At 35.6% G+C, this 18,608-nt stretch overlaps 1 protein-coding gene across 6 annotated transcripts in view; it reads left to right on the plus strand.

Annotated features, from left to right (window-relative positions):
* The window catches only part of plecb (plectin b), a 188,396-nt gene that overhangs the window by 2,434 nt on the left and 167,354 nt on the right, over nt 1-18,608 (plus strand). For all 6 annotated transcript variants that reach the window (XM_067400119.1, XM_067400128.1, XM_067400139.1 and 3 more), the window contains exon 2: nt 8,298-8,487. In XM_067400119.1, coding sequence (XP_067256220.1) covers nt 8,301-8,487 — 187 coding nt within the window. In that variant the 5' untranslated portion in view covers nt 8,298-8,300. The remainder of the gene's footprint in view (nt 1-8,297; nt 8,488-18,608) is intronic.

Consider the following 18,608-nt stretch of genomic DNA (forward strand, 5'->3'; position numbering starts at 1 on the left):
TGCCAATTGACCTAATAAGTTGCAAATCTGTCGTCCGTTCCTTATATGTACATTTAACTTTTCCGGCCTCTTATTGCTACCTGTCCCAACTTTTTTGGAATGTGTAGCTCTCATGAAATCCAAAATGAGCCAATATTTGGCATGACATTTCATAATGTCTCACTTTCAACATTTGATATGTTATCTATATTCTATTGTGAATAAAATATAAGTTTATGAGATTTGTAAGTTATTACATTCCTTTTTTATTCACAATTTTACAGTGTCCCAACTTTTTTGGAATCAGGTTTGTATATTATATTGCATTTCTGTTGATAGATCCTCCTAAATATTACACACTGGGCCTTTAATTAAGGTTTATACATGCTAGTTTCCATGAGTTCAAGTTAAATCTTTTCATTACTACTGGAGCTGTTAATTTGCTAAGTTTCAAATAATTATTAAACAACAAGCACAAACTATGCAAAAGCGGCAGCCCTTCTGACGCACTCATTGGACTACATTAGTCACTCACTCGTTTTCATTCACTCCTTCAAGTGGACTATTAGTGGAGTAATGTAGGGAATAGTGAATGAGGGTATAGGGGGTGATTTTGAACACAGCTACGGTGTTACTACGCATACTAGAATCTTCAAGGCAGGTGTGTTGAGGCAAGTTTGAGTTAAACTCTGCAGGACAGGGGCCCTCCAGGATTGAGTTTGGACACCCCTGATGGAATTTCATAGTTTAACATTCAAACGTTTTTTTTTTTTTTTAACCATACATATTTACTTTCTTTGCAATGCAATGCGATAGAAATGATTTGAAAACTGAAGAAAAGTGTCTGAATACATCAACCACTGAAAATAATATTATGCCTAATGCAATTCTATATGAGTGTAGTTGTAGAAACACATCTTGCTCCTTAAATCCATAGAGCCTGAATCCATCTCCTGTTGACTAAGAGGTGGTTCAGTACTTCTGTCAGTCTCTATCAGGTGCCATGCATCATCACATCATGCATCACTGCTGAGTACAGATGATGGAACTGTCATAACAGAGATTATAAGACATCTGATGACTCAGTTAACATCCATCCAATGGGTGACTAGTAGGAAAAGTGTGCTTGCTCTATATCAGATATACATCTGTGCACCCTGGACTGCTACGTAGGCCTATAACTATTATTAGTAAGAGCTATCTTTACTCCATAGCTATCGTTTTCATGTTGACTGTCGTCCAGTAAGTGCCAGTGTTGGGGAAAGTTGCTTTTAAAGTAATGCATTACAATATTGCATTACTCCCTAAAAAGTAACAAATTGCATTACTCAGATACTTTTTATGGAAAGTAATGTGTTGCGGTACTTTTTCTCACTTGGGCTGGGCTTGTTTGTTTGTTTTTTAATAACAAAAAAGCTTAAAGATGCCGTAGAACGTCTTTTTAAATGATGTAATATAAGTATACGGTGTCCCCTGAATGTGTCTGTGAAGTTTCAGCTCAAAATACCCCATAGATTTTTTTTTTAACTCATTTTTTTAACTGCCTATTTTGGGGCTGCGGCCCCTTTAAATTCTCGTGCTCCACACCCCCGGACCTCGCGCTTGCCTTAAATGGCATAAACAAAGTTTACACAGCTAATATAACCCTCAAAATGGATCTTTACAAAGTGTTTGTCATGCAGCATGTCTAATCGCGTAAGTGTGGTATTTATTTGGATGTTTACATCTGATTCTGAATGAGTTTGATGGTGCTCCGTGGCTAAAGCTAACATTACACACTGTTGGAGAGATTTATAAAGAATGAAGTTGTGTTTATGAATTATACAGACTGCAAGTGTCTAAAAAATGAAAATAACGACAGTCTTGTCTCCATGAATACAACAAGAAATGATGGTAACTTTAACCACATTTAACAGTACATTAGCAACATGCTAACAAAACATTTAGAAAGACAATTTACAAATATCACTAAAAATATCATGATATCATGAATCATGTCAGTTATTATTGCTCCGTCTGCCATTTTTCGCTATTGTTCTTGCTTGCTTACCTAGTCTGATGATTCAGCTGTGCACAGATCCAGATGTTAATATTGGCTGCCCTTGTGTAATGCCTTGAACATGAGCTGGCATATGCAAATATTGGGGGTGTACATATTAATGAGCCAGACTGTTACAAAACAGTCTGTGTTATGTTGAGATTCGCCTGTTCTTCGGAAGTCTTTTAAACTTGTGACAGTGTCACATAGTCCCCCCCCTTAGCCTATGTCAACACGGGGAAGAAACTAGTCTGTTAAGAGTACTGTCAACCATAGTCCATAAAATGGGTATCCTCTTTAAAGTGTGACTTAAAATGTCTTTGAAATAAATTAGCTAAAACTAGGCACTCCCATGCAGGCACTAGTTGGCTGGAAGGAACTGGGGAACCATTACAGAGTGGAGGAAGTCGGTACGAGCCTGGGTAACCCTGGGTAGGTTGTGCAGTTCCTCCCTGGTGCGTACTGTACCCAGCTTTGCCGGCACGCCTCTCCCCTCGCGCATTCCTCCTTCCTTGCTTGATGGTTGGTGATGATGATGGTGATGATGATGGTGATGACGATGACGATGCAGGGTGACGAGATGGTTCTTTGTACTACCACACAGATCATTTTTTATAGCATGTTAAAATTGTAAATTTTTGTCCTCTTGTTTTTATCCACTATATTAGTTCAAGCCTGTTTACCGATGAGTTTTATGACGTTTATTGTACTTCACAAAATAAGAAGTGTCTATTTTCACTCTAGAAAATCTCTGTAAGAGCTTAATAAAACACAGTGCAAGTGTGCATTAAAACATTATCCATAAACTCTCTCCCTCCCTTGCATTATCATCAACATACACAGCGAAGTACACAGAAACACTCGTTACAACTAACAGTAAGCAAATATATAAAGACCTTGTGTTTTTTCAGGTGGTGCTTAATAAACTGGTAAGCTTTATATCCGTAAATTAAGTCCGATGAACTGTAATAAAGTGCTCTGTCCTTCATTACTGCTGTATATAGTATCACTCTGGAGACTGTAAGCTGGATCACAAACAGTTTTTTTGTACTGATCTACCCTTGAGTAACAACTTTTTAGTTCAACCTCTGTTTTGTATTGTCCTTTTGTATTGACATTTGTTCACAAAGCAGTCCAGTGTGAAATGATTTACGCAGACATAAACGAATTTCAGTAGAGTTGAGGGAGCATTTTCTTCGAAAACAAAATGAATCCACCTCGTCTTTAGCGGCTCAGATTTCGGGAGTAAATGGAGAGAGCTATGTCGATTAATCCATCCAGCTACAGAACACCTAAATTCAGTGTAGTGAAGCCTCGTCTCCATTGACATCCATTAAAAAAACGGCCTCTTGTCTCTTTCCCTACATACCGAGAAAGCCGGAGCATTAGCATTAGCCATTACGCTTTTTTGGTTAAAGATTGCAGGCCTTCCTTCCAGTGGCTTTGGTTTAACACACTATACAAACACAAAGGAAACACAAATGTGGTTAACTAAAGACATTTTAGTATGGTTGAATTGGATCATTGAAGGTCAACAGCAAATACATTGGTTAATAAAGTGACGTTAAATACATAAAGTATATTTATGTTATTTTAGCATTTTTAATTCATGCAAGTTTGCATTTCACTGTATTTACTCATTTTGAGAAATACTGAATCTGTTCAACTGAGATGAGTAAATGCTCACATTTAGTCTAGAACTACAATAACCATCATGTTCACACACAGCACCTCTGAACTTACGGTTTCTCTCCACATGGGGACAGGAGAGCTGTCAGTCAATACATGGGAAAACAAAGTAACTTGTGTTACTTATTTGTAAAAGTTAACTCAGATATTTTGTTGTGAATTTAAATGTAATGCATACTCATTACCTGAAAAAAGTAATCTGATTGCGTTACTCACGGTACTTGTAATGCGTTACCCCCAACACTGTTAAGCGCTCACTTGAGGTGTGAAGAGTATAATCCATGGGAAGATTGATCAATCAGTTGTTGTGTGGAGTTATGAGTTATTTTGATTCATGTACACTGGAAAAAAAGACTTTGAGAAACTGCTAGAATATTTCACAAATTACACAGAAATGCCAAGTAAAATGAAATATTGAAGGAGAAAGACTGAAATTTTTTTTTCCAGTGTACATTTCTCACTATACCATTATGAAGTTTGCTTCTCTGCATTACCACTTCAATACCATCTCAAATATTGGTTGTTGTGGCAACATACTGTATTAATGTTTGTTCATATTAAAAATAACCTATTATGAGTTCATTGAGGCTTTCAGAGAAGTGAATGTTTATTGCAGGAGTTGAGTTCTGGTTTCAGGGTAATAGGTAGCTATAGTTCATTTACATCTCATTTCCTCAGCTTTCTCAGCCCATCATCATCTTCTAACAAAGAAAGGTCTATAAATGACACATTTACATGCCCACAGGCTCACATGAACATCTTATTTACTATGTGTTTGTTTAGCATGTGGATATTTACTGGAAATACTAAATTGGTGTGGGCACAATATCTAGAGCTGGTGTTAGTCATTATATGTGTTTTGCTCTGTCCATTTGAACATTGAGGTCAGTGTGAACCCAGTGTCTCGTTGAACTGCTGCTTTACAGCATGTGCATGAGTCATGACAGATAAAGTTATATATATATTTATATCATACTCGTTTTACATAGTTCTACTTTATAAAGCATGTGATATGAAAATGTGTTAGATACTGCTGCTATGCCTGGGTAATGCTGTGGTTAATAATTTACTCTTAGTTAGCCTAACTTTAACACACGGGTCAGTTGCCTAACCCATCTAATGTGAGTAATGTGAGGAGTTTATTTACTATTTAAAAGTCAGAAACATTGTGATTTAGCATTGTGTCAGGGTTTATCATCAATTTTTTACAGAAGCTAAGACATTCCAAGATATTTACTGGTTGTTGTTGCGTTTTGTGGCTTTCAGTAGCTGAATATCATGTGGTTCCCTGCCTTGTCATAAAAAGGTCAAAATATTATATTATATTTTAAGAGACTTATTGACCTTGACACAATCATCAGAGGTCATGTCTCTGATATCATTTAATGTTTTAGTTTTTTTTTTCCTGCATGTTATTATAGGACCAACCACTGTTTTCTTATTTGGTAGACAATTTTTATAAAACGTTTATAATATTTTAAAGTGCCACTATTATGCTTTTTCAGATATTATCTTTCATGTAGTGTGGAATAGATCGGTTTGTGAAAAAGTTTGCAAAGTTTCAAAGATCAAATTGCAGATAGAGTTATTGTCTCCCAAAAGAAAGAACCAATCCTGAACTGCCTGAAACGAGTCGTCAGTAATTCCAGTCTTACTTCCTGCACGAAAATACATAGCGCCAATCTATGGTCTTCATTGGCTGCCTGTGAACAACGTCTACTTTGCCCCGCCCTAAAACACTGTAGTCGTAGCTGAGGCTGGAAGAGTTTGGTTCGTGAGGAGTTGACATGTCTAGAAGATGCTGTTTTCTGTGCTGCGAAAGTAAACTCACTTTGCATGCACTTCCAAAGGATGAGGACTGTGTGTGTTTCAGAGGTGTTTCCAGTGATGAGGAAGTGTGAGAAAATGTTCCAAAATATTAGAACAAATTAGCATTTTAAAACTTCCGGTTCCGTTGTCCTGAAGTCAATGGGTTTTAGGTTAAATGCCTGAAGTAAGGTCTGTGGTTAACAACACAAGCTCAAGATATTTTCACGTTTTATTTTACGACATGAAATACATCAGTAACACCCCTGGTGATTTTTTCTAAAGCGTCATCATTCCTAAACATCAATACTCATCTGCTCACTAGTCTGCTTTCATAATCCTCATTGGGTTTTTTAATCACACTCTTGGAAACAATTATAAATCGAACTTTCAAGGAAAATGCTTTTTGAATAATGACTGAAAGAGTTATCAGAAGCTTAGTGATGTTCACGCTTGTAGCCTATGTTTAGCTCTTTACTTCTGGCCATTGTATTTAGGCTTCAAAATTCATGAAAGTTGTGTTCATTTGTTAGGATTATCATGAAGAACAAAATGTGTATCATAAACTTTTGTGGGTCACAGAGCTTATTTTCTGCAATAATCCAAAAGCCAATAAAAAAATACTATTGGGATTTTCTCAAGGGAACCATGCTAACCTATGGGTTGGCCTACAAAAATACGTCTTCACTGCAGCGCTCTATTGAGAATGAATGGGGAAAAGTCATGTAAGAGGAGGCAATGCCTCCATCACGCTATGATTGGCTGTTCACGTGACACCTTGTTTTTGTGCACGTTCAGTGTCTGTGAATGGGCCTTAATTCTTTTGAAGGGAAGACTAATTAAAGAGAAATGTGACTTTCACTATCTGTGAGTGTGAAGTTACATGTCCGTGTCTGTGACCGGCATGACACCTGCAGTGTTTACCGAGCTTTGATGAGTGATGATCCGAAAAAAAGCTGCTGACTACTAAAAAACACAGCTGAACATCAGTTTACAAATAAAATATACATTAAATTTGAAATGTGTTACTTAATTTATATAGTTATTATTTTATAATAAAGGCCCCAATATACTCACGGCGAAGTTCTTTATCGTTCTTCGCTTCGGGGGAAAAGAAGTTTGCAATACGTGACCAACGATATACAGTTAGCGAACCTCCTGATAGCACCCACACCGCTGAGAGAGATGTTTAGTTATGTAAATAATATATGCTGCACACTTTCCTTGCAGTAACAAAATAAACACAATATAAATGACAGCAATTTATTGCAATAGATTGTTTAAAAGCAAGCAGCTTTACAGTATTAAACATGAAAAAACAGCGTCAGTGTCTCTTTCAATTAGAATTACAACTTCAATTTTTACTAAAAAGCAGCTGTTTTACTTACATCTGACCTCAACAGACTGAACAAAAGACATGGAGAATTACCCACATATTACCAAAGTCCCTTTAAGAAAAGTCATTTCACTCGGTGGCCATCTTTGAAACACCTCTCTGGCATTCAAGAGCAGCTCCTATGTCTTTGAATGGGGGAAACATCAAATTCTCCAAAGATGTTCGCCAAGCTTTTGTTTAAAGTTCATATTTGAAATCACCAATAAAATCTGACAACAACTGTCTCTTAAATTGTGTTTCTAAACACTTGAATCATGACAAAAAAACTGTATTTTTCAGGATGGATCAAGCTAATGCACATGTGCATCTCTTGTACCTCATTTCGGAGGTGTGCATCTGACTGTTTCTATAGAAACCAGAGCTTCTAACGGCCGCTGCATTGACGCGATAACTTTATAATTGGCGATTGGCTCTTATTTAGAAGGCGGGACTTATTCTGCCATATTGCACAATGCACTTTCTCCCATTCAAAACAATACGAGTGACACATCTTGTGTAATTCTATAGTCTTTGATATTACCTAATCACCGTGGACCAATGGAAGTTCGAAGGTGTTTTCCAGCCAGAAATTTTATGGAAATTTTCTAAAATTTTGAACTCTCGGAAAGAACTCCAAACGAACTTCATTATGGCCTAATTTTGGTTGAAATTATGTCAAACCAGTTCGTTCTTCAATTTCACTTGAAGTATATCGGGGCCCTAAATGACAAAAAGCACTAACTTGATGAGAAATATACTTTGTTTCAATAGAACATTAGTTACATTGTTAATGTAATGTAAAAATACAAAATAGACTTGTATTGCTTGTTTTTTTTGTTTTTGTTTTTCAATTCTTTTTTTCTTGCAATTGCGAGTTTATATCTCACAATTCTGACTTCTTTTCTTAGAATTGTGAGATATAAACTCACAACTGCATGTTATAAAGTCAGACTTGTGAGATATAAACTCACAATTCTGAGAAAAAAAGACTTTATAACACGCAATTCTTACTTTATTTCTTGCAATTGCAAGTTTATATCACACAATTCTGGAAAAAAAAAATCAGAATTGCGAGATAATTACAATTACCTTTTTATTTTTGATTCAGTGAATTGATTCAGTGATTCAGAAGCTAGAATAATTTTCTTTTTTTCAAAGCAGAGGCTGTTTATTTCTTTTGATATGTTTACATATTCATGCAACAAAATATTCTGGGGACCATGCTGGCGCTGACATGCAACTTACAAGTAAAACTCTAGTGGGTAAAGAGTTAATTGCAACTAGAACCTGAATTTACATAAATCAAACAAACAAACAAAGAACAAAAATCAGTGTGAAATGTGCCTCCTCATTTCAGAACAGCACTGCACACCACTGACTGCGTTGTTTCATTTGCTGTAAATCTTGCAGGCGATGGCTGCTGGCCGCAGGGACAAGCTGCGAGATCTTCCTCCGGCGGAGCAGAGCTCCAGTGAGAGGAGCAGCTCTCCTGGAGACACGCTGCCCTGGAACCTCCCCAAACACCAGCGCGTCAAACGCTCCAAATCCGCCTCAGGAGACGTGCTGGACCCGGCCGAGAGGGCCGTCATTCGCATCGCAGGTCTGTTCTCAAATCTGCTGACCTCTGCTGTTCTAATCATGACTCATTCATTATAAGCAGGAAATGACACGTCCGTTCTTCAGTCGAGGTGATGGCTGGAACGCGTGGTAGAGGAAATGTAGTATTGACTTTACTTAAGAGCAAATGTACACAGGCAGATAATGCAAATGGTCTTTTCAATGTCTCTTTGTAATAGAGGCGCAAAGCACTCGAGTATTAATCATTTAGGCAAATTTCACCTGCATTCATGTGGGACGTTTTTAGATTGTCTGAGGAGTGTAATTAGAATAGATCTACCGCATTAGATGGTATTACAACATAGATACGAGTAACTGAACCCTCAGTGTGAGCCACGCATGGATATAAACACACAATCACGCAACATTTTTTGGAAGATCCAAAATTCTTCAATGGAAATGTGAAACAGAAGTTGCTCTGATATTTTATATTTTAAATTATTATATTTATATGATACCATGAAGTTTAAAACACTTTAACATTTTGGAATTTTTATATATTTGAATTACAGTTATTTTTTATTATATTTTTATATTTTACATTACATTACTATATTTTACATTTTAAAAATGTATTAGATTTAGTGTTACTGATTTGGCAAATTTGTATTTTTTTTTTATTTTTATAATATATTATTATAATTTACTTTTTAAAATACTTTAAAATTGTATCAGATTTAGGGTTACTGATTTATTGTATTTTTTATTTTTTATTACATTATTATATTTTTTATAAATATAATATTACATTATTATTTTTTCATTTTATTATAATACTTTAATATTTTATTAGATTTAGCGTTACTTGTTTATAATATTTTTATATTTTATATTACATTATTATATTTTAAATATTTAAATAGTTTACAATTTACTGATTTGTTATATTTTTATATTTTTTTATTTTTATTTTACATTATTATATTTTGAGATTTAAATTACTTTGACAATTGATTCAAATTAGGGTTACTTTTTAAATTTATTTTTATATTTTGTTATTATATATTAAATTTTAAAATTTTAATATATTTAGAGTTACTAATGTATTATACTTTTATGTTTTATTTTTTAATTGCATTATTATAATTACATTTTTAAATGCACTAAAATTTAATAAGATTTTAGTTCGTTTTTTGATCAAACTCATAACAGTAAGTATTAAAGTTGTGTGCTCTAACAAGACAGTAACAAAACCCCTAGAAACCACCCAGAACACCCTGGCAACCACATAGCGATATACTAAAAGCCACTTCTGTCAAGCACCCACAGCAGCATTGTGGCAGGAAGAATTTTCATCAGAATGTGATAAAATCTTTTTTTTTATGTCCTGAATAGTTAATGTTGATGACTCTTTGCATCCAGACACTCTTGCGTCAGAGCTGCCAACCATCTGCAGTCAGAGCAGAAGACAAGCACCGCTCACAAAGGCTTTAGAAGCATTGCTTTAGTTATGGACAGAAAATGTGTCTGATGTGACAGGAGTGTCCTCAGGAAAAATATAGCAAGAATCTGTGGCATATGAGAGACAATTCAGCATCTAGCAGGTTTCTCTCGCCTCTGTCAGGGCCTGAGTCAGCAAACACACACACACACCCTTGCTGACAAGCTCTTGAATAGCAGTGCCTTTTGCCTGTAATAGTTGGGCTCTGTTATGGGTCAGATGAGAGTGACACTATAACTACTGATATGAGAACACTTAGAAAGTGTTCAAAAGTTTCAGGTTTCAAAAGTTTTAGGTCAATAGATATATATTTTTTATTTTTTTTAAATAATACTTTTATTCAGCAAGGATGCATTAAATTGTTCAAAAGTGACAGTAAAGATGTTATAATAAACTGGCAGCAGAGCTGAGCTGTTACATGACGTCGGTGTAGCAAGGAACAAGGACGAAGGAGAATATGTAGTAGAGTCTTTAATGACAAAAACAGGCAGGTATACATGAAACATTCAACATCAACGAGAACGGAGAAGGCATGAATGGAAACACGGGGTATATATATGCATGAATCAAACAAAGGAACTAATGAGGGCGGTAATGAGACAGGTGGAAACTAATACCATAATTAACAGACTGACAGACTGAAACTAAGGTCAAACTGAGGAAGACGACAGTGAACATGTAACATGAGCATCATCATGGAACTTTTTTTGTGAAGCGTTTTAGTTGGACATTCACCTGATATTTTTAAATTTTATTACTACTTGTTTCAGAACGTTCAGAGAACATTCAAGTAACAATCCCATAATGTTTGCAGAATGATCAAATGGAATGTTTCCTTAAAGGATTAGTTCACTTCAGAATTAAAACTTGCTGATAATTTACTCACCCCCATGTCATCCAAGATGTTCATGTCTTTCTTTCTTCAGTCGAAAATACATTTTCAAAACATTCCAGGATTGTTCTCCATATAGTGGACTTCAACAGTTACCAACAGGTTGAAGGTCCAAATTGCTTAAAAGCTTCAAAGTGCTCTACACCAGGGGCGGAGCTAGCGGTGGGCTAAAGGGGCTGGAGCCCCGAATGTTTTTACAAAAGCCCCAAATTTGTCAGGTTTGACGTTTCCTTACAGTGGTTTCAAAATATAATTTTTCTATACATATCTCTAGTAAAATATGTTAAACAGTTTAATACCTCTTTTCTGCAGTAGGTCGCCTATCCATGCCATACCGGCAGTGCTTTCTCTCAGTTGAACACGGACACACCTCCTGTCACTCACTCTGAACAGCTGCAGGCCGACTCTCTTTTCGGGGTTTTGTTACGATATAATATTATTACTCAACTTTAGCACATTTGTCGGCCAAACATTCATTCAGTGTTTCCTATTAATGACCCTGTGCCGCCATTGTTTCATAATGAACCGAAAATTTAAAACATAGCTGAATATAAAAGGTCTCTGACATCGTATTTTGCCAACGAACTAAAATCGAAACCATGATATGGCTTTGTGCCTTTATAAAACAGTAAAAGATAGTGATTTCATTAAGTATAAAGGCAGTCTATTTGTGCTTTGTGGTTTAAAGAGAAGTGTGCACATTGGATCACTCGATCATCTGGTGTTAGTTTTCTCCAAAATAAAAGTTCAAGAGTTTATCTCTTGCAAGTGAAGAAACAAGGACAAAAGTATTGTAATTTCCCTATACTGTTGTGTAAAGTAAATTATAGGCTACTTATGGAATTTTCATTTATTTTACAGTGCATTTGTTACAATTGCCTATATGGATATTACTGTATAGAAATAATTATATAAATCATTATTATATTATTGAAATAATTGTATGGCATCATAAAACACCAGTGTCAATGTAATGTAGACTGGGACTCTACATCACAACTAAAAAGATGTTAAAGGTGCACTAGAATTAAAAATTGAATTTATCTTGGTATAGTTGAATAACAAGAGTTCAGTACATGGAAATGACATACAGTGAGTCTCAAACTCCATTGTTTCCTCCTTCTTATGTAAATCTCGTTTGTTTAAAAGACCTCCGAAGAACAGGCGAATCTCAACATAACACCGACTGTTCGGTAACAGTCGGGATCATTAATATGTACGCCCCCAATATTTATATATGCCAGCCCATGTTCAAGCATTAGACCAGCCAGTATTAATGTCTGGATCTGTGCACAGCTGAATCATCAGACTAGGTAAGCAAGCAAGAACAATAGTGAAAAATGGCAGATGGAGCAATAATAACTGACATGATCCATGATAACATGATATTTTTAGTGATATTTGTAAATTGTCTTTCTAAATGTTTCGTTAGCATGTTGCTAATGTACTGTTAAATGTGGTTAAAGTTACCATCGTATCTTACCGTATTCACGGAGACAAGAGCCGTCACTATTTTCATTTTTAAACACTTGCAGTCTGTATAATCCATAAACACAACTTCATTCTTTATAAATCTCTCCAACAGTGTAGCATTAGCCGTTAGCCACGGAGCACAGTCTCAAATTCATTCAGAATCACATGTAAACAATATAACCGTATACAATACTCACATAATCCAATGTATGCATGCCGTATGCATGACGAACACTTTGTAAAGATCCATTTTGAGGGTTATATTAGCTGTGTGAACTTTGTTTATGCACTGTTTAAGGCAAGCGTGAGCTCCGGGGGCGGAGAGCGCACGATTTAAAGGGACCACAACCTGAATCAGCACATTTCTAATGATGCCCCAAAATACAAAATAGGCAGTTAAAAAAAATAATTTAAAAAAATATATGGGGTATTTTGAGCTGAAACTTCACAGACACATTCAGGGGACACCTTAGACTTACATTACATCTTGTAAAAAAACATTCGATGGCACCTTTAAAGTCCTCTTTAATGTCCAGGTACAAATCAATGCTGTTTCTTTGTTCAATTTGCACACTGTACATGGGTTGAAACTCTTAATTTTGAGTGCACCAGACTGATGCATTTAACCTTAAAATGTACAAAATTTTCTTCCAAGGGCCCCCGGACCCCCCTTGAGGAACAGAGGTCCACCCAACATAGTTTTACAAAATTCTGTGCGACACACTGATCACTTGATGAACTTTACTCCAACATACAACAAAGTTCCTTTAATGTCAGTAAAGCTGTTAATGCCAAATTAATATGTCGTAGGACAAAATGTCTGGCTCCACCCCTGCTCTACACAATCTCAGACGAGGAATAAGGGTTTTATCTAGTGAAACGATTGGTCATTTTCTAAAAAAAAAAAAAAAAAAAAAAAAAATTTTAATCACAAATGCTTGTCTTGCTCTGCTCAAGCATGACGTAGGTGGAAGTATCATGGTACGGCAAAAAAGGCACGTTCACCTTGTAAACACTTGCTTGGTACTTCCGCCTACATCATGCCTGACCGTTCCAACGTAATTACGTAATGCTTGCCGCATCACAGAGCATTTGTGGTTAAAAAGTGTATACATTTTAATTTTTTTTTTTAGAAAATGACCAATTGTTTCTCTAGATAAGACACTTATACCTCAGCTGGGATCATGTCGAGCTCTTTGAAGCTGCACTGAAACTGATATTTGGACCTTCAACCATTGAACCCCAGTGAAGTCCACTATATGGAGAAAAATCCTGGATTGTTTTCCTCAAAAACCTTCATTTCTTTTCGCCTGAAGGAAGAAAGACATGAACATCTTGGATGACATGGAGGTGAGAAAATTATCAGGAAATTTTAATTCTGAAGTGAACTAATCCTTTAACGTTCCCACAACCACGGAAAAATGTTTTGAGCGTTTTGAACATTTAGAGAACATTTAGAAAGAACATTTTCATTATTTAATGGGAATGTTATTTTGTTTAGGATAAACTTGCCTTGTTTTGTAGAAACAAATTATAGCAACTACAGATTAATCATCGTATTTCATGACAGACTAAATTTGAACCTGAATCTCTGTGAGCACAAACACAGATATGAGCAGCACAAACTGAGCTCAGCTACGATCTGGTGCAGATTCATATTTCATGCAATATAAGCAGACTCAAATTGTTCACGTTTAAATTGCAGCGTCGTCCTGTGACATGATGGATTATACTGTTTACCAGCGCCTCACAAATGCTGAGTCAGAGTGGGGGTTTTTGTTGACGTCCACAGTGTTTCATGAATCCTGCATAAGTGAACATTGACCCCACAGCACAGCAGTCCACCGCCCTCATTTTTACACCTGCCTCTGAATGAAAGAGTTGCATTCACATAAAAGTCCATAAATTCAGACAACAGATGATTGAAATCAAAGACATCCGATGCATCGTTTTTGAGCCGGGTTATAACTAAGATTTTTATTCTGCTCTGCTCAAATAGTCCTGTGGCAAATTCATTTATGAACATACAAATACCCCATGTTATCCCATGTAAAAATGAAACAAGAAGTAGAAAAATGGTTTTATCTTGAAACTGCAGTTCCATTTAGATCCACCAGATGTCAGTAAATTCTAACAGTCATCTGAAACTTTGCAGTAAATGGAAAATGTGATTTTTTTTTTTTTCACTAGACACAAATGAGATTGCTGTAGCTGATTTATTTGTCACAGTGGAAAAGTGGAATGGGAATACTCATTTCAATAAGATAAATGTTTCTTTAAATATGGGCACTTAATAAATAGAATTAATCAGTACATTTTTAAAATAGTTTATATTTTGTCATTATTTCACTCTTTGTTTAGATTGTCATTGAATTAAAATGTAATAATATTTTTATGATAGATTAAAACTTATTTTAAGATTTTCTTGTCTTTTAAAGTCATTTGAAAAAATAGCGAAACAGTTTGAATGTGACCTTCAAAAAGTGGGGGAAAATGAAATGCATATGATCATTTTGATGTACAGGAAAATTAACTTTTTAATGAACTGAGATGGAGTCTCTTATATGGTTAAAAAATAAGAACTGTCTCTATCTTTTATCTTTAAACTTAAAATCTTAAAGTCCTACTAAATTAATTCAATAAGTTATACATCAGTGTTTCTTCAACGGGCACTTTAAAAAAAAATACACAGTAAAATTTGAATTTTTTTGCCTTATTTATCTATAAAATGTTATAATATTTTTTGATGGATTTAAACTTATTTTAAAACAATAACAATTATGCACAAAATATATTTAAAAATAGCGAGACAGATTTAATGCCATAGATAGGAAGGAATAGAAAAATGCATATGTGACCCGTGCTGGCAAAATGAGTCGGAATGTGCACGGGCTAATTACAAGCTAAATCGTGCACACAATTTACTATTTTGTATCTCTGTGAGATACTGTATTTTCCTATAGATATTTGGTTTTGACGAGGTGTGTGCCAAATTAGATGTCATTAACAGGGATTTTAAGGTTTGGTTGCTAGATGATTTTGTTTTGGAACCTTCAGAAAACTTTAACTCCATTTTTCTCAAAATTCACTTTGCTGGAGCTCATTTGGTCTCTGATTCATACATCATTTTGAAGGATTTTTAATTGAGATTGTGAAAATAACAATAACTCACTTTTGAGAGTTTGCTCATTGCGACTCATTTTGCCAGCACCGCTCACATATGATCATTTTAATGAACATCAAAATGAAAGTGTTAATGAATTGAGATGGAGTAAAAGAGCTGTCCGTGTATCCTTTATCCTCTTTTTAATTTGATTTAGTCCTTCTTCTGTGTTTACTTGAAATTCTCCATCTTTTTATCTCTTTCTCCAAATTCTATGTATTTTATATCTGTGTGAATGTGTTCAGGTTGAATTGTTAGATGATGCATTAATCTTCATACCACAGATGGCAGAATATGTTTAAAGTTGTTTTAACGTTTGTTGGGTTACTACCTGAGATCATAAGTGAGGGGGTCAAAGGTCATGGCAGCTGTGTGCTATTATAGGTAGGTGTAAACGGTGCTAACGTGCTCATGTAGGGTCAAACCGCTCCTTGAACAACTCGGACATATTTAATTTGACACTCACTTCGGGTTTCTTTGTGATCGCATGGGGATGTTAACTGCTCAGATGTTTCCAGCGTGTCTTCACACACTCCACCGAGAGACCACACACACTTGTGTAACTCAAGCCCACAGTAACGTCCTCACACTACAGCTCACACCTGTTTTTGGCTTCCAGACTGGTCAGGAAGGAGTGACTCAGGCTGTTGGAGACGTGCATGATGTGCCTCTCAAACACACTTATGTATATATATATATTCACAGCCTTACAGCCCACAGTATGTGTTTGTACTATATATCTTCATTTTGCTTTGGCTGTATTTACAGGATGGCCTTGGCTTCCTCACGTAATTGCTTGCTAAAAATGGAGCAACTTACGAGCTTCACAGTTTAGTGTAATCTTAATCTTTAATTGAGGAGTAACCAGAATCATCCCCCAATTGTGTGTGTGTGGGTGTGTTTGTTTGTTTGTTTTATCTGAGATTTTTATCCAAATTGCACTAAAAGTGCACTCATCTCCTTCAGAGCATAAACGCGTGTTCCGTTTCACTGAATCAAAAATAAAAGCATAACTTGTGATATGTTGTGTTTAGGATGTGGGTGTGCCCAACAGACTTCATAACTAGCAGAATTTGCTTGATTTCCAACTCTAACTATTCTAACTCAGGCTGTATCCGCATGGAAATTCATGCTGGTCTTTTCAACAGGGACAGATTACTCACTGATGAAGCCCTCTCTGCAGTAACATTAGCAAGACAAGAGATGTTTTATCAGAAAGACACTTCATTAGAGTGAGTAAGAGTCTGGAGCTCCTCGGGTAGTCATTATGTGAGGAATCGTCAGGTTTCTAGGAAAACCTGAGATAAAAAAAAATCTCATTGACTGGTTTTTAGATTTGCTTTCATTTTCATTTTAAAGAGGACCTATTTTTATGGAAGCCCGTTTCCACCAATAAAAAAAAAAAAAAGGCCAAAAAAAAAAAAAAAAACTCCACAAAAAAATATAAATAAAAAAAACACACAAAAAAAAAGATGAATTGCGACTTTTTATTGCGTGTTAATATCTCACAATTGCGAGTTATAAAGTCAGAAATCTGAGATATAAAGTCGCAATTTTATGATATAAAGTCAGAATTGCGAGATATAAAGTCGCAATTTTATGATATAAAGTCAGAAATCTGAGATATAAAGTCGCAATTTTATGATATAAAGTCAGAATTTTGAGATAAAAAGTCGCAATTCATCTTTTTTTTTTTTTTAGTGGCTTTTTTTTTGTGGCGTTTTTTTGTTTTTTTTTTAGTGGCGGAAACGGGCTTCCATATATTTTGCTTTTTTACATGCTCAACTTTCTTTGGTGTGTAATGTTGCTGTTTGAGCATGAAAAAGCTCTGCAAATTTACAAAGAACAAAGTCGCTCCAAAGGGCATATGAAAATAAAGGGGTGGGGCCAAACTCTCAGTTACGATAAGGGCCCTGACAGTTACAAAACACACTCTAAGCGGTTGACCAATCACAACCAGTGTTGGGGAAGCTACTCTGAAACTGTAGTTTGACAAGTTTGACCTTTTGAAAAAGTAGTTAGCTACACTACAAGTTACTATCAAAAAGTAGCTAGCTACATTGAAACTTTTACTTTTTTTTTAAAAATTTTTTAATGACATAGCTTATTACAAATAACTGGATAACTGTTAATGAAGAATGTTTAAGTAAGATGTTTGGGGTTTAAAACAAAGCAATGCACTACAATTATGATTTCAAAGCTTGTAATGATGGCGGTAATGCATGATTTGAGTTCGTGATCTGAAGACGCTGTGCTGCTTTATGAATGAATTAGGCTCGTCAGAATGCAAAACGGAAAGTAGCTTGTAGCTTTTGGTCGCGCTACACCGCTACTTGCTGGAAAATGTAGTTAACTACTGGAAAAGCTACACTGTTACTGGAAAAGCTACTCCCCAACACTGATCACAACACACTGGTCCAGCCGACCAATCAGAGCACACTGTGCTTTTCGGAAGGAGGGGCTTCATAGAGACCAAAAGCCAAAAGCCTAGTTTCCCCAAAGCCCTGTTAGCCAACTATGGGCGCAAGTTCCATTAAACTCTGTTGGTAAAAGCGGAACTTGTGTAGTTGCTTTTGGGAAGTGTTATTGACAGACTGGGATGAGAGGAGCTGCAACATATATGCAACAGATATGTGAAAAAGAATGTGTTTTTTTGAACATTTAAGCATGAAAACCTATAAAAGGGCATAAAATTAGTTCACTTCAGAATTAAAATTTCCTGATAATTTAATCACCCCCATGTCATCCAAGATGTTTTTGTCTTTCTTTAAGGTTTTTGAGGAAAACATTCCAGGATTTTTCTCCATATAGTGGACTTCACCAGGTTTCAATGGGTTGAAGGTCCAAAAGTTTCAGTGCAGCTTCAAAGTTCTCTACACAATCCCATTATATAAAACATAAAGTAATAAATTGAATAAAACGTTTAAATGTTGTGCGTTTAAACGTGACATCTGTGAAATACACTGTATAAAAAGAGAATCGCAATGCTGACAAGCCATGTTCAGTAACAACTTTTGGATTTGAAATAAAAATAAGTAAATGTTGTGTTTGTGATAAACAGCCACGGATCAGTTGCGCACTGCAAACGCGGCAGATGTGAAAACACAATAGCTGCTCCGCATATGAACTGCAAAG

This window comes from Chanodichthys erythropterus, chromosome 2, assembly GCF_024489055.1.
Source record: "Chanodichthys erythropterus isolate Z2021 chromosome 2, ASM2448905v1, whole genome shotgun sequence".
NCBI lineage: Eukaryota > Metazoa > Chordata > Actinopteri > Cypriniformes > Xenocyprididae > Chanodichthys > Chanodichthys erythropterus.